Source organism: Orycteropus afer, unplaced genomic scaffold (genome assembly GCF_000298275.1).
Source record: "Orycteropus afer afer isolate SDZICR_OR568_19922 unplaced genomic scaffold, OryAfe1.0 scaffold00037, whole genome shotgun sequence".
In the NCBI taxonomy this organism is placed as follows: Eukaryota; Metazoa; Chordata; class Mammalia; order Tubulidentata; family Orycteropodidae; genus Orycteropus; species Orycteropus afer.
This window is the reverse complement of record NW_006921624.1, coordinates 1,063,256-1,079,403: the sequence shown is the minus strand read 5'-3', so window position 1 is coordinate 1,079,403 and position 16,148 is coordinate 1,063,256. Positions and strand designations below refer to the sequence as shown.

At 44.0% G+C, this 16,148-nt stretch overlaps 1 protein-coding gene across 1 annotated transcript in view; it reads right to left on the bottom strand.

Moving 5' to 3' along the window:
• DENND1A (DENN domain containing 1A) overlaps positions 1-16,148 on the bottom strand; it is a 581,826-nt gene that overhangs the window by 65,499 nt on the left and 500,179 nt on the right. The window contains exons 14-18 of the mRNA XM_042780373.1: positions 9,487-9,591; positions 8,994-9,081; positions 5,697-5,737; positions 2,313-2,384; positions 1,033-1,089 (exon numbers count right to left, since the gene is read on the bottom strand). Of these exons, the coding sequence (XP_042636307.1) occupies positions 1,033-1,089; positions 2,313-2,384; positions 5,697-5,737; positions 8,994-9,081; positions 9,487-9,591 (363 nt within the window). The remainder of the gene's footprint in view (positions 1-1,032; positions 1,090-2,312; positions 2,385-5,696; positions 5,738-8,993; positions 9,082-9,486; positions 9,592-16,148) is intronic.

Here is a 16,148-nt window from a genome sequence, read left to right as displayed (position 1 = left end):
GTAGTACATTTGGGGTGTAAGGATAATGAAGTAAGTGACTCCAAACATCTTCAGGAAAACAAAACACTTCTTTTAAGAAGGCAGTGGAAAACACTGCAGTGAAAGATCACAGAACCTGGAAGTAGGCAGTCTGGGGTCGAACCCCAGATCTGCCAGCTCTCACAGTGGGACCCTGGCAGTCACTTCACCTCTCTGTAATCTTCTTAGTCATGAGATGGGAATAATGCCCCACAGGGTTATTCAAAGGATCAAATGTGAAAGCTGCTAGACTGGACCATGTGTAGCAAGTGCTTAATGAAGGCTGACAATAATAATAACGATGACAATTGTTAATAACAATATGCAAAAATGCCCTTTTTGTTATATTCACACCTCATTGTACAAGTGTAGAGATCGGGTCAGGGGAATCTTAGCCAGTGTGATTTCATAAAATTCTCATATCTTACTGATGGTTCAGGAAGATAATCAGAAGCTCCTCTTCTCTCATAGAGCCTCAGAAATCAATCGCTGGGCTCCTCTCATTTAATCCACAACCGTGAGGGGAGCCTGCAGCGTCTTCCTCCAGCCCGCCCCTTTGTGCCCTGCATCTGCGTGCTGGCCATGTGCATGCCGGAGCCACCGGAGTCATGTCCCGGGGGATGCCTCCTTGTTTTGGTTTCAGCCAGCCACAAGACAGAGGGCGGCTGGAGGTGGGGGTGCTGCTGGGATGGCGAGGCCAAGCCAATTTCTACAAACCCCTGGGAACCCTAGGCCCAGTGGGGCTGGCAAGGGACAGACCGACAGCGCTAACAGCGGTAACTCTGAACTTCCTCGCCTTTGTGGGTTTAAACTAGAGTCTTAATGTTATTTGAAGACAGTTTTTTGTCTGTGAATATTTATAACAGTGTGAAAACTCCCGGACAGCTGGTAATGCATTTTGAAGTGTGCTAACAACACTGTATCAAACAGCCTTCTATTGATCACATCATACTTTTTTGTGGCCACGCATTTCATACACGGTGCTTATACATTTTGAATAAGAACTTCAAGTACCTTTTGCTTCAAGCGGTTTTTCACCTCTTTTATTCCCATTTTTGCATGATCTTTTGCCTGCATGAAAAATTAATTTAAGTTAAGATTCCCTTTCTGTTTCCAGCAGGGACTATGCTTGATTTCACTCCGTTGTGAATCACCTTCTCTGATTACTAGAAAAAGGAAGAAAAAAATGGGATCATCAAGTCAAAAACATAATGGCTATGAAAACAAATACAACGTTAAAGTTAAAGAAAAAAAAAAATCCCTGAAGGAGACTGCAGAGATTTTATTTTCTGCATTTTGATGGCACAGAATTTTTTTTCCTCCTGAAGCCCTTCTTCTGCTCACTGTAATCATTTACCTCAGCAGCCTGGTGATGGCTACCGGTAACAGCAGAGCAGCAGCCCTTTCTGGCCGCAAGATTCAGAACATCTATTCCATTTCCCCAGGACAGGGGTTCAAGACCAATTTCCCGCCCAGGCTGAACGGCCTGAACAGACACAGCTCTGGGATTCTAGCTATGGCGCCATTTCCTCAGGCTCATTTCGACAGACATCCTGGCTTTTATTTCTTATCATTTTAGACTCATGTGGTTCAACTGACAGCCACCCAGCCCATTACAATTACAGCAATTTAGCACAGAAAGGACAAACAAAATTGAAAAAGTGGAAATAAAACAAAAGCACCTGACTTAAGTGGTTCAGGGTCAAATTAGCAAGCAAGGGAAATTGCCAGAGAAAATACTTGAGACTTGTAAATGGTGGAGCATCGGGAACTGAGGTGCTTCTATTTTCATTCTGCTGTGGGCACGACTCTCACAAACAATCCATTTCCTACAGGGCAGCCATGAGAGAGACGATGAAGAATTTGGGAGAAAAATTACGGGGTGTGTCCTGCCACGAACACTCTTCAGGAATCTGCAAAGGAGCTGCTTTAGTTGACTTAACAATGAGGATACATGCAGGAAAAGTTTGCTAGCACACCTGAGAGACCATGCCTCCATGTCATAGGGATATGGGCACAGAGCAGCCTGAATTTTAGTCAACTGTCTAGGCTAAAACCAGAAGCCTACCATTTCTCTATCATAGCTACTGTTAGCAGCAGCACCTTAAATTAAATATGTTACTGAACTGATCATAAAATATCAAGGCTAAATCATCCTCAGAGCTCTGAGGGCTTTTGGAAATAGCCTAGTAGCCCCTGAATCATCTCTGCAGTTCAGGGTCAGGTGCATTTTAGAGTCTTATGATGCCACGGGACATAGCTACTTAGATTCCGACACTAAGATCAGTACTTACAAACTTATAGACAGTCTTCATGGCTGGGTTTGCTTTTGTTTTTACGGTATTCAGAATAGCTCCACTTCCTTTCTATAATGAAAATATCAATTAGAAATTTGGACTGAAGACATAGTAATCCAACACCAACAAAGATCTTTTCTCTTCAATCAAGTTAAGCAACATTTCAAAAGCATGTAATTTAATTAGAAAAACAAGCCTATATACGGTAATTGGTTCCAGGTAGTTACGATTACAGTTATGGTAGAATCGTTATGGGTGGGTATTTGGGGGTGGGGGTATGGGGAATGAGGATGGATAATCCTTCTTTGTGATAACTAGCTGAGGGGAGACTTTAGACTCTGTATTTTGTTTGGCACCTGTACCCTGGCTGGAAGGAAAGCTCATCACAGGCTTTCTGGGGCAAGGGTTATAGTATAGTAATATACAGCTTCTAGCATTCTGGACTCTGAATCCAGCAATCCGAGTTCAAAGCTTGGTGGAACCTGTGATGCTAGCCTTTTAGGAGCTCTGGTGGTGTAGTGCCTATGGCATTTGACTGCTAACTAGAAGCCTGGTGATTCAAATCCACCAGCTGCTCTTGGAAGGAAGATGGGGCAATCTATTTCTGTAGTGATACAGCCTCGGAAACCCAAGGAGGGCTATGAGTTGGATCCAACTCAACGGCAGTAAGTTTTTTTTTTTTTTAAGAAGTTCTAGTTACCATGGACAACATGAAGGTACACTTAATAGCAATGGACTCTATAGCTACAACCAAGCCAGGGCAGAACATTCAAGGTCTGATTAGCCAGGATTGTCCAGCTCCTCTGAAAATATGCTACCCTCAGCCATGTACCTTCCCTTCCTCATTCTGGTTTTCTTTAAATTTTATTTATTTTGTTGTTGTTGAGAATATACAGAGCAAGACATACACCAATTTAACAGCTTCTACAGGTATTATTTAGTGACAATGATTACATCCTTCGTGTTGGGCAACCATTCTCATCCTCCTTATCTGAGCTGTCCCCTCCTCATTAATATAAACTCACTGCCCCCTAAGGTACTTATCTAATCTTTTGAGTTGCTGTGGTTAATTTGATCCTATATAGATAGTTCTTAAAAGTGCACAATGCTCAAGGCAGACTTTTTTTCTTTTCTTTTTACCAGCTAACCAGAAGGCTGGTGGTTCAAACCCAACAGCCACTCCTCAGAAGGACGGTTGGGCAATCTACTTCCGTAGTGATACCACCTCAGAAACCGAAGGAGGGGTCATTATGAGTTGGGTCTGACTCCATGGCACATAACAACAGCAACAGTTAAACTAATCAACTGCTTGGTTTGAAAAAGACTTCAAGGGATATTTTTGGTTTAAAGTTTAAAGATTATCTCAGGGCAACAGTTTCAGGGGTTCACCCACCCTCCATGGCTCCAGAAAATCTAATATCCATAAGAATTTGCAATTCTGTTCTGTATTTTCCCCTATCAATCAAGATTTGTCTATGAAATCTTTGATCAAAATATTCAGTAATGGTAGTTGTGTCCCATCCAGTTCTTCTGGTCTCCTGGCAAAGGAAGCAGTTGTTCATGGAGGCAATTAGCCACACATTCCATATCCTCCTCCTATTCCTCCTCTTCTTCCTCTGTTGTTCTAGGTGAACAGAGACCAATTGTTGTGGCTTGGATGGTTGTTTGCAAGCTTTTAAGATCCCAGGCACTATGCAATGAACTAGGAGGTAGAAGAGAAACACTAAACACTTCATTAGACCAGTTAACTGGGATGTTCCATGAAACTATGACCCTAAACCGCCAAACCAAGGAATGAAATCCACGAGGTGTGTTTCTATGTAAGCAGCTACTCTCAAACTCTCCTTTTGTCATTATAAATGGATCTATTACACAACTTTTGCCAATTCAACTTTTAATAAGTGTACAACATACTGACAACAGTTACAATAATCAGCCTTGCAACCCTACCCTTAATCAATGGTGATTTTTCCATCACCATTAACCATCCTGCTTTTACCCTTCCTCCCACCTATGGTAACCACTAATCAACTTTGGTCTCTATACATTTGCCTTTTCTTGTCTTCTTATATAAGTGAGGTTTTACGATATTTGTCCTTTTGTGATTTACTCAGCATAGGTCTTCAAGCTCCATCCAGGGATGGGGAGGCCAGATGGAATCAGATCATGAAGGGCCTCCAATACCAGGTGAAGGGGTCTATATTTTAGAGGGTGTTAAATCAAATGCACCACATAATCAGATATGTGGAGGTTTGGAAAGATAATTCCAATTGATATGTGGAAAACAAATATGAATAGAGAAAGGCCAGAACCAGTGGGTGTATAGGAGAATAAGATACAGTAACACAATCACTGGCTTAAATTATAGCACAACTCTTGGTAACTGCTCACATTAGACATTTTGAGATTTAGTTAAAAATGTTAAAATCTGATCTAGAATATTTTCTCTGTTGTAGGACAATATGAAATTTTTACCTACTCATTTATTCCATACTGCTTTCCAAAATTACTTAGTATCCTATTTAAATGGTCCTTTAGAGCATTAAAACTTCCTTTATCAATCAATCAACAAGTCCTTATTGCTTGTCTATGACTTGCCAAGGCTGTGTTTGGCTATACAAGAAGAACAAAAGAAGTCTTTCATTAAGGAAGTGCTTACTTTTGGCCAACTGTAGCCACTTCCAAGGGACCCACCTTGGCAGGTGCGCACTTGACCCATAAACAGGAGAGAACACTTATCACATTATGTTGGAGTTGCTTGTTTACATCCCACTCTCCCCAACAAGATGAGGGCTCCCGGGTCCTGCTTCCCACTGTATGCCCAGCACCCAGCATGGTGCCTGGCACAGGGTACATATGCACTGATAAACTGATGGAAAAGGAAGGCAAGAGTTTGAATTCTTTCATGGCTTCTGAAGCCCTAAGGACCTGGCTCCGGACACAACAATAAATGGTTTACAACAACAGTGAGGGGATGAAAAAAATCTCTCAGTGATATGTTCTCCATTTCTCCAGGAGCCTTTGCTGGGAAAAGCGGAGCAGCAAGAGGCACCCATTTGTGATTTCCATGATCACTAAAAGCCTACTGGTCCTAGAAAGAGACTCCAGAAATACTCTAAGACAACATCCCATTCAACAAGCCTCAGCTGGCTTCCTAAAATGAGAATACTTCTTTTGCCTTTCTGACCAAGGGATGGCTTTGGACAGTCTCATCCTAGTCTCCAAGTGGCATGAGAATGGCCTGGCTTTAAAGACAAAAGTATCTTCAGCTGAGGGAATGGAGTGCTCCCTAAGGACAGCCCTTGTGGGCATCAGGGGAAGCCAAGGGCTGCCAGGAGGCTCAGAATGAGGCCTGGTGGCTCTGAAGGGGTACACACTTACCCGGACTGTGGAGAGCCACTGGTGGTACAGCTTATCACTACCTGGGGAAAGAGGATTCAGAAAAGCTGTTATTTAAAAAAGTAATGTTCCCTTAGGAGTTTCTCAAGTTGCTTTCAGCATGTAGGTTTTGGAAAGTCAAAATCCGGAGAATCACATGGAAGCTCCTAAGTCCCACGCCCTGAAGAAGGCCACAGTGAGTCAACACCACTGGCTACCTTTCTCAAACAGAGATCTGAGCGTATCACTGACTTGACTACAAACTTCCAAAATCCTCCCCACTGCCTACTGGATCAAGGCCAGACTCCTTAGTTCTCCCTGTCTCTCCTCAGTCTCTCGGCACCACCCACCCTCTGCCTCTCCATCCTGAATCACCTTACGCTCCAACCATGAGGAACTCCCTTGGTTCCCCTCAACATACCTTGTTTCAGTCCTCTAGGCCCTTATAAATGCTGCTCCCCTTGCCTAGCTACCATTCCTTATTCTGTCTGTTTGCTAGACTCAACAACCAGTTCAGATGTCATCTCCTCTCTAAGCTTCTCCTTTCTCCTTCTTCTGAACAGCCCTCTAGAACAAGTAATGCTCATTTAGATGTGGATGTTCTCTGAAGTACTATGAGCCACCACCAGGCGTGACCATCAAGGCTGTGTGTTTCAGGGCAAGCACTTTCATGGATACACACTCAGCCCTCAATACATTTGGATGGTGATGGGGAAAAGGAGGTGCTGTAGCTGAACTTTGGGACCAGGGTTTCCGATAGCTTTTCGAGATTCTCTGAATGACTTCACTTAGTTTATAAAGCCAGTTGCCATCAAGTTGGAATTGACTCATGGTGATCTCTTGTGTGTCAGAATACAACTGTGCTCCATAGAGTTTTCAATGGGTGATTTTCTGGAAGTACAGGTAATCTCTGGGTTACAAACGCCCGACTTATTAACCTGAGGAAGAAAGATGATGCAGTCTGCTTGTGTACAAGGGTTGTTATGAGCTGGAATTGACTCGATAACAGTAAGTGAGGGACACTTTCCCTTTAATGTAATCCGAATTTGCCCTCACTTTGAAATTACTGAACCAATCCTACTTGCAACACATTCTTTATCACAACCACCTTCACTTGCCACACATGCAGCTTTTAAATCATGGAAAAGGCTTAAAGCCTTTTCTTGCACTAAAATAAGACTGAATAAGAACCATATGCACCTGTTCCAACTTACCCACAAATTCTTAAAGACACAGGGACAGATCTTGGTTATAACCCAGGAATTGCCCGTAGATCACCAGACCTTTCTTCCAAGGCACCTCGGTGTGGACTTGAACCTCCAACTTTTCAGTTAGTAGTTGAGCACATTACCACATAAAGCTCATCTTCTCAGAACTCGTATTCAACTGTTAGAATGAAATGCAAACCCTGCTTCCTTTGCAAAGCTCTCACTCTATGCAGTGATAATTAATGGAACCCTACTCTAATTGCAAAGAGTCCTGGTGATGCAGTGGTTAACTCCTCTACTGCTCATTGAAAGGTCAGGGTTGAAACCCCCCAGCTGCTCCTTGGGAGAAAGATGAGGCAGTCTGCTTCCATAAAGATTATTGCCTTGGAAACCCTATGGGGGAATTCTACTCTATAAGGTCACTATGAATTAAAATTGACTCCCCAGCAATGGGTTTGCATTTTGGATTCAAACTGTAGGAATCCTGGGCTGGTGGTACAAATGGCTCAGCATTCAGCTACTAATGGAAAGACTGGTTGTTTGAACGCCCCCAGAGGCACGTGGAAGTCAGGCCTGGTGATCTATGTCTGAAAGATCCCATCACTGAAAACTCGAAGGAGAGCAGTTCTGCTCTGAAACACATAGGGTCACTATGAGTTGGAATGGATTTTACAGCAACTTTTTTTTTTTTTTTAATTTTTATTGTGATCTGGGTGAAAGTTTACAGAGCAAATTCACTTTCCATACAGCAGCTCACATACACTTTGTCTCATGACACTGACTACATCACAGCAACTTTTAATTTTTAATTGTTTATTCTAACTGCACAAAGAATTGTGTTCTACCTCTTTTCCTACAATGGTTTAATTTTTATGTTTTCATTTATGCATCTCTCTCCCAGAAACCTATAAGCTCCTTGAGGACAGAACAGGTTTTTCATTCTTACTCCAGAGAGCTCGGGACACAGCAGGTGTTCAGGAAATGGTTATCAACAATCTGCTACTACTTGAAGCCCACTACTGTGTCAACAGGGAAGAACACTGGTCTCATTAACTGACTGTGCTTTGTGCAGCATAGGCTGGAGGGGCCTGTGAAAGGGGGAGGTGGAGACTGTGTCTGGCTCTACGAGTTTATAACCACCAGAGCAGAGATGTGCCCAGCAGGTAAGAGGGGGCTGGCAGCATGGTTACTTTGCACATGGTTTTGACTTTGTTGTCACCACTGGGGCTTTGGGATTTGGAAAGAAGGCCAGATTGGGATTCGGGAAGCGGGGTTGCCTACTAAACCTCTCGAGGCCTCAGATGCTTCCTCTGAAGAATGAAAGGATGGTCCCTCCAGTTCTAAAGGTCTACAGAGAGCCCAGAGTCTCTGCCACGATTTCTACATTTTAAAGAAACATTTGCTGAGTGCTGCCTACGCTGGGGACTGTCTTTGGTGCCTGCACAAACCCTTGTGGATTCCAATTTGGTTCAACAGAAACCCTGTCAGGTAGACGATGCTGCTCTTAGTGCAGAGAGAGGAAAACTTTAGTTAAGAGGTGCAATGATCTGACCAAGGTCTCACAGCTCTAAGGAGGCCGAGTCCTGATCCGAACCTTGCTGGCTGAATTCACTCTCTCGTGTGTTCTCCACTGCATCACACTGGGCACGCTGTTTAACCAGAGTTTGTCAACCCAGGGAAAGCAACTGACCACAGGACAGAGGATTTCTTATAAGCCAATGTGTAACTTGTCAGAGATTGAAGAGGGATTTCTTAAACATTTCACAGCCAAGGTGAAAACAAGTCTCTCCCTAACCTCCAATGAAGGAAAAGAGAAGTCACTGCCACTCCTTGCTACACAATGCAATGCACTGCTGTCGAGCCAGATCTGACTCCTAGCAACCCCCTCCTTGGGTTTCCGAGGTGGTATCATTACGGAAGTAGATTGCCCAACCTTCCTTCTGAGGAGTGCTGGTGGGTTTGAACCGCCAGCCTTCTGGTCAGCTGTCAAATGCCTTAGGCACTACGCCACCAGAGCTCCCCGACCCCTTGCTCAACACATTTTAATGCACAGCAGCCCCAGCCCAGAGAAGGAAAATGAAGTGTTTCTTACCAGCATACTCGCCCATGTTGATCTCCTCTTCAAAAACATCACTAAAACCTTTGCCGGAATTGAGAAGGTCTAATCGACCATCAATAAACTATATAGAGAGATAACCAAAGCATAACAGTTTGTACAGAGAAATGGCGGCGGTGGGGTGGTGGTGGTGTGGGGACAAACAAACAAACATTCCTCTGGGCATCTTAGCGTATGACCAAAGAACAGCCACATGTGAGTTTTCAAAAAATAAGTTTTAAAAAATAAGTGTCAAAATACTGGCTGTGGGTTTATTATATTTGTACAACTGCCCAACGTTACTTGCTATGGGGTCGCTGGCCACCTTCCTCATCCATCCTCCCTCCCAGAACCTGAGCCTCTTTGGGGTGGGGCTTTGGTCCACACCATGCCTGCAGACTCGGGACTTAGAGTGCAGACAGTAGCAGGAATAGCCACCAGGGATCCAGACACAAGCCATTCTAGGCCAAGGGTAGGGAGGGGTGGGCACCTGTTTGAAGAGCTGCAACTGTGTGGCATTCTGCAGGAACTGCCTCATGGCCCCGGAGCGGTAGTGGGATACGAAGGCTTCCTCACAGAAGGTGATTGGCTCTTCCTGGGCAATGGAGACAGGAAGAGGAGGGTCAGAGGCATGAGGTGAGAGCAACCAGTTCTCAAAGGGCTTGATCCTGTAGGCACTGCTGCTTGCACATCGACTGTTTTCCATAATCATCATTTATGTGGTGAAGTGGCTATTATCATCAACACTATTCTATTCTCTTCAGAGAGCAAGAGTCACCACTCAAAGTCACACAGCTGATAGGAGGCAGATCCTGGACTGAACACAGGATTCCAAACCCCACGCCCTTTCCATACAACCACTCACCAAAAACCAAACCCACCGCTAACAAGTTGATTCTGACTCAGCGACCCTATAGGACAGAGTAGAACTGCCCCCTCAGGGTCTTCAAGGCTGCAAATCTTTTTGGAAGCAGACTGCCACATCTCTGTCTTGCAGAGTGTCTGGCCGAACCACCGACCTTTTGGTTAGCAGCTGAGTGCTGTAACCACTGCCCCAGCAGAGCTCCCCACACACCCACAATCATACCCAAAAAGCAAGTTAGTGTCACGTGACTGCTGATGCAGTGATCTCCAGGCTTTTCTGTTTTACTTTTAGGAGTGGAACCCTTTACCCAGATAAAACCTCATGCGAAAGGAGCTCTGCTACACAGAGCATCGCTGAGCTGCCGTGGAGGGAGCCGTGGGTAGTGAGTGGTGCCTGGGCTCCCCTAGTTGGTGACCTCCTCCTTTCCCCCCATGTCTCAGGCACCTCTGCAGCCTCTGAGGCACCAGCCATGGAACACAGCTTGAGAACCATTACCACAGTCATCTTAACCAATGGCACATTATAATTTTAAAACAATAATTTAAAAAAGGCAGGGATAAGCAAAAAATACGATTTACCATCCAATCAAGTCTGTGCTTACACTACTAGATAAGGAAGCTGGCTTTTACCAAACTACCTTTTATGAGTCAGGTTATTAAAAAAAAAAAAAAGTCCGTTCTTGTGTAGTCAACACCTCAATCCTTCTTTGAACATACTTGGAGTGCTCATCGACACAAACAAGTCTTTCATTTCAGTGGTGTGGTCTCAATTCTGAAAGATCAGACTTTCGTACTTTGAATTAAAAGTACCCTCCATTTCACAGACTTGGTGGGAAACACAGAGAGGTTTTGAAGCTCTACTTTTATCCTGCCTTAATGAGTTACGTGAGTGTTGAAGTTTATTGTCTAGTTGCCATAAGTTCCAAGAGTTTCTCTTGCTTAATTCTAGCCAACATTAGCTCAGCAACTGGATAGATTTATTACACAAGGGTTGCAAAGATGACCCAAAAAATTAGAGTGGGGGTAGATTTATTTTTATATACATCCTATTTAATTTTTCAAAGGATTTGAGGAAGCTTACACGAGCACATAAAACAACAAAGGAAAAAAAAGTATCTGGCTATGCAAGTCCTCTATGTTTTCTGAAATTAAATGAGAAAACTAGCTCTAAGCTTCCTGACTGCTGAAGCAAGAAGGGAAACATGTTCATTTGCAAGGTTTGCATTATCTATGAGAAAAAAGCATATTAATTTCTTAGAAAAGAGGCAAAGCTTTTTTTAATGGTATTTCTTACGTTGGTATAGATTTTTCTATCTTTCTTGCTAAACACCCGAGAGAGTTCAGCTAGTAAGAATAAACAGAAGCCCAGCCAGTGTTTCAACCATTTCTTCTCACCCTTGGGAGCACAGCAGGGCAAGTAATCCTCTCTCCAGGTGATCTCATCCATGCTCACAATGTCACTTGTACACTGAAGACTCTTGATAAATAGCATCAGCTCAGACATTTTTCCAGAGCTCCAAACCTCTGTGTCTAAGTCTTTACCTGGAGGGCCCACTGGCACCTCAAACTCAAAATGGCCCAAACTCCAGATTATCAGCCCACCTAGACTGTTCCCTGAATCTGTTTTTTCATTGCTTTCTTGGAGTCCTTGGGTGCTGCAAATGGTTAACATGCTCAACTACAAACCAAGAGGGCGGTAGTTCAAGTCCATTCATAGGCACCCTGGAAGAAAGGCCTGGTGATGTGCTTTTGAATAATCAGCCCCTAAAAACCTGATGGAGCACAGTGTGACACACACACGGGGCTGCCACGGGTCGCAGCGGACTCCACGGCAATTGGTTTTTATCCAGCTAGTCATAGTAGGACACCTGATCCCACTACCTTGGCGTAGGCCTAAACTGTTACGGTGGATGGCATTTAACCATAAGGTCCTTTCCTGTCTCCTTCCTCCCAGTCTTCCCCAATTCTTCTGGCCAGCATGATTTCTCAAATGCAATCAGATCACATCACTATCCTACTTGAGAGCATTCCTGACATACATATTTGTCTGATAATGTCATGTTTGTTTCTCCTGCTGGACTGTAAGTTCCAGGTGAGGAGGAACGGTGCCTACTCTAGTCAACACTGTACACTTAGCAGCAGCATGTAGGCACACAAGGGTTTCCGTGTGGGTGGGGAAAGAAAAAGCCCGAGCTCCTTAGCCAGGCAAACAAACCCTTCCAAAGCTGGTCCCTCCTTTCATTTCCAAAAATAAACAACCCCACCAAACTCACTGCTGTGGAGTCGGAACTGACTCATAGCGACCCCTCCTTGGGCCTCCAAGGTGGTATCACTACGGAAGTATATTGCCCAATCTTCCTTCGGAGGGATGGCTGGTGAGTTCAAACCACCAGCCTTCTGTTTAGCAGTCAAATGCCTTAGACACTATGCCACCAGAGCGCCTAACCTTTTTTTTTTTTTTTTTTTTGTCATTTTCCCTCTGCTTCCCCAAATATCTTATGATCCAAAACACCTCCTTGATTATATGCCACATCCTTCCCCCATTTTCTTTCTTGCTTTTGCAAGTTTGATTCCTTCTACCTGTACTGTCTTCCTCTCAGATATCAGTCTCTGTGAGGCGGTCACAATCCCTGCTTGGTTCCCACAGTGCCTAGTGTACCCCTGGATGCTGAGTGGTCTGTTACTGGTGTCACCAGTAACCAGGAGCTCCCAGAGGGAAGAGGCCCTGCTGGGCTCATCTTTACCCTCCCTGGGGACAGTGCAGAGCCTGGCACCCAGCGAGAAACTCAGGGATGTTGGTAAAGAACCACAGGATGAGTTCAATCCCAGTTCCTGCCATGAGAGCCCTGTGGTCTTGGTGTGGCTGAGACACTGCCTGGACTGACTGTAAACGGTTCTCAGAGCATCATGCCAGGTGAGTGACACTTGTGTCCAGGGAGGTCAGAGCTGCTCAGAGGAATGCTCATTGAAATTGTAGGCATTCATTCCTGGAGTTTTGACCCAGTAGTGCTGGGAAGAAGTCTGAGGGACTAATAAATTCAAGAGCATTTGCAGACTGTTGTGTAAGGGTAGTCTGAGGCAGGATTTAACTGTAGGAGGGTAGAAGACATGAGCCTTGGTTATTGCGGAGACATGAGCACTTTGGGCCTATTGTCTGCTTACTGGAGGTAACATTCCCTGGATGAGATGTCTGTGCCATAAAAACCGATAAAAATGAATGGGAATGGATACAGATAGGAAAGAATCAGGGGAAACATGGCCATGGAGGTTTCTGAAAAGTGCTTGAAGAACTTCAGGAGCAATGTCCGTTAGAGGCAGAAACAAGTACTGCTGCCATCTGGTGTAGTGCTAGTGGCATGAGGTAGGGCAAAGTGTCCACAGGAGTCACATGAAAAGGGGCTAATCCTCCCAGGGGAGGGGGATCAGAAACCTGATGAGAAGTAGGAGTGTCTCAGATGAGCCTGGGAGGGTGAGCAGAAGTTAGGCAAGGAGATCCCACCTGCTCAGGACCAACTGTTTTGTCCTAAACCTGTGGACATTGTCACCAAGAATTGTGTATACACGTTTAAGTGGCAACAGGAGCTAAGTATACCTACTAAGAAAACAGTCACAGTCTACCTAATCCTATCATGTGGCCTGTGACAAGCACTGTGTTAGCCACTTCATAATACTTTTTACGAGTTGAACAACTTCAATGCAGCAGGAACTATGCTCAAATCTCATGGAAAAACTGTTGTTGTTGTTATGTGCCCTCGAGTGGGCCTCGACTCATAATGACCCCTCCTTGGGTTTCCGAGGCGGTATCACTACAGCAGTAGATTGCCCAACCTTCCTTCTGAGGATTGGCTGGTGTGTTTGAACCACCAGTCTTCTGGTTAGCAGTGAAGTGCCTTAGGCATTACCCTACCAGAGCTCCCCATAGGAAAACTGAGGTAAGGTAATTTGCCCAAGGTTACATGACTGGTAAATAGCAGAACCAGGGTTTAAAATCCAGTGGATCCCAAAGCCCATCTCTCAACATCATACACATGGTTACCTGCAGACCCAGCTTCTCTGAGACCTCAGTTCTAACTGTTGGCCTTTGGACATCTGCTGAAGAACCAGAGAATTCTCTAGGGTCTCCTGTTGAACACTCAAAGCACTTCAGGGACAAACAGTTCCAGGGAGTAAGTAATGCCTTACACAGGCTCTTTCTGTCACATGCCCCATATGGAGGCACTAAACCACTTATACCAGTTTATCCATCTCTCTTCCTATAGTTGAAATGGCCACCCCTGCTCCACACTGCAGTAAGAGGAGTAAGACAAAGTGTCTAGTTAATTCCCTCCTTTGTAAGAAGTGCTGATTTAGTTCTCTTGTTAGGCTGATTAAACCTTTTGTCTTCTCAGGTGACACTCTAGGTGCTGGAGCTACTGGCTGATGGCGACATTAACTCAGGAAAGCCAGGCCGTGAGCATTCAAGCTTAGATTGCATTAGTAGAGAATTGTATCTACGACCCGAAGGATAGTAAAACACAGCTGCTTAACCTATCAAGGACTTTATTATAAAAAGATGTTTTACTCTTAGATATCTTCTTGCCATATGGAATCAATTGAAAGCTCCATCACTAATGAGATGAATCTTTGTTAACAGGTGAAGCTGGTAATTTCAAGGTTTTTTTTTTTTTTTTTTAAAAAAACTTCAGGAAATAAATGGCTTTATCTACAGCATTGTGGGAACTGGCATGAAAACAAAACTTCCACCAGATTCTTTAGCAACTTTCTTTTTTTGACTGACCTACACATAAAGGATTAAATTCTTATTTTCTGCTACATATTTGGTCTTCACTAAAATTTTACATGCACATTAACTAGGCTATTTTAAGAGAAAAAGGAGTACATTGTTTACTTGTATTTGCTTACAAATTTTAAAATAGTAGTTTTGGAAGATTTATCCACTGTGGTAGTTAAGGTTGTTGTCAACTTGGCTGGGCCTGGTTGAGAGGTTGGGTAGCTGGAGGTAGTTATTCCCCATGATGAGACTGGTAATTAACTCCATGGTGGAATCTCCATGAGCAGCTGAGTAGCTGCTTTAGGGATGTGCTCTGCTTCTTATATATAAGGAGCTTAGGGATTGGCCTCCAGCCTTTTGGCACGCTTGAACGCTGTACATAGCCAGGTCGTTGTTCAACAGCCTGTCATGCCCTGCTGATCTTGGGACTTCATCTGGACTTGAATTAGTGGTCTGCCATGCAATTTGGTAACATTGGGACTGTGCCTTTTTACTTGTCAACCTTGGGCTTATCAGTCTCAGCAGCCAGCAGCTGTCTGAATGAAGAAAAGCCTCTAGCTTCAGTGGGCCAGGAGCAGGAGGCAGAGCTGAAGTCCAAGGTTGGGGGCCTTTCACCCAACCCCTAGAGCCTGGCACTCTGAACTCAGACTTAAAGCCTCCAAAATTGTTAACAGAAAAAACTGTTTGTTTAAGCCATTCCATTTATGGTACATTCCTGTCAGAGTGACATAGGTAACCAAAATATCTATCCATCCATCCATTTTTGAAGTATCTACTATGTGCCTAAAGAGCTCTGGTGGCATAGTGCCTCAGGCATTTGACTGCTAACCAGAAGGCTAGCGGTTCAAACCCACCAGCCACTCCACAGAAGGAAGACTGGGCAACCTACTTCCATAAAGATTTACTGCTTCAGAAACCCAAAGGGGGTTGATATGAGTCAGAATCGATTCGATGGCAGTGAGTTTGGTGTTTTTGGTTTCTGACTATGTGCCTAGCTCTATGTTGAATGAATACAAAGATGAATAAAACATAGGCCCCAAAAGTGACAATGATAATTGAATGAAGGGTGAGGAGTGGATAAAGGTAGAGATGATACAAGAATGGCAGAATGCTGATAGTTGTGGAAGTCAAGCAATGAGTATTCTGTTTATTTTGTATGTTGTTGTTGTTATGTGCTGTTGAGTTGGACCTGACTCATAGCGACCCCTCCTTGGGTTGCCGAGGCAGTATCACTACGGAAGTAGATTGCCTCATCTTCCTTCTGAGGAGTGGCTGTGGGTTTGAACTGCCAGCCTTCTGGTTAGCAGTCAAATGCCTTTGGCACTACGCTACCAGAGCTCCTTTATTTTGTATAGATTTGAAATTTTTCATAATGAAATTAAAAAGAAAATACAGTTCCTGTTCTGAAGGCATCCAGGTTCAGTGTGACAACTGGCATGCCGGAGAATACCTGGTGTTTTTTCTTTTTGTAAAGGTAACTTAAAAAAAATTAAGATTTTTTTTTTTTTTTTAATTTT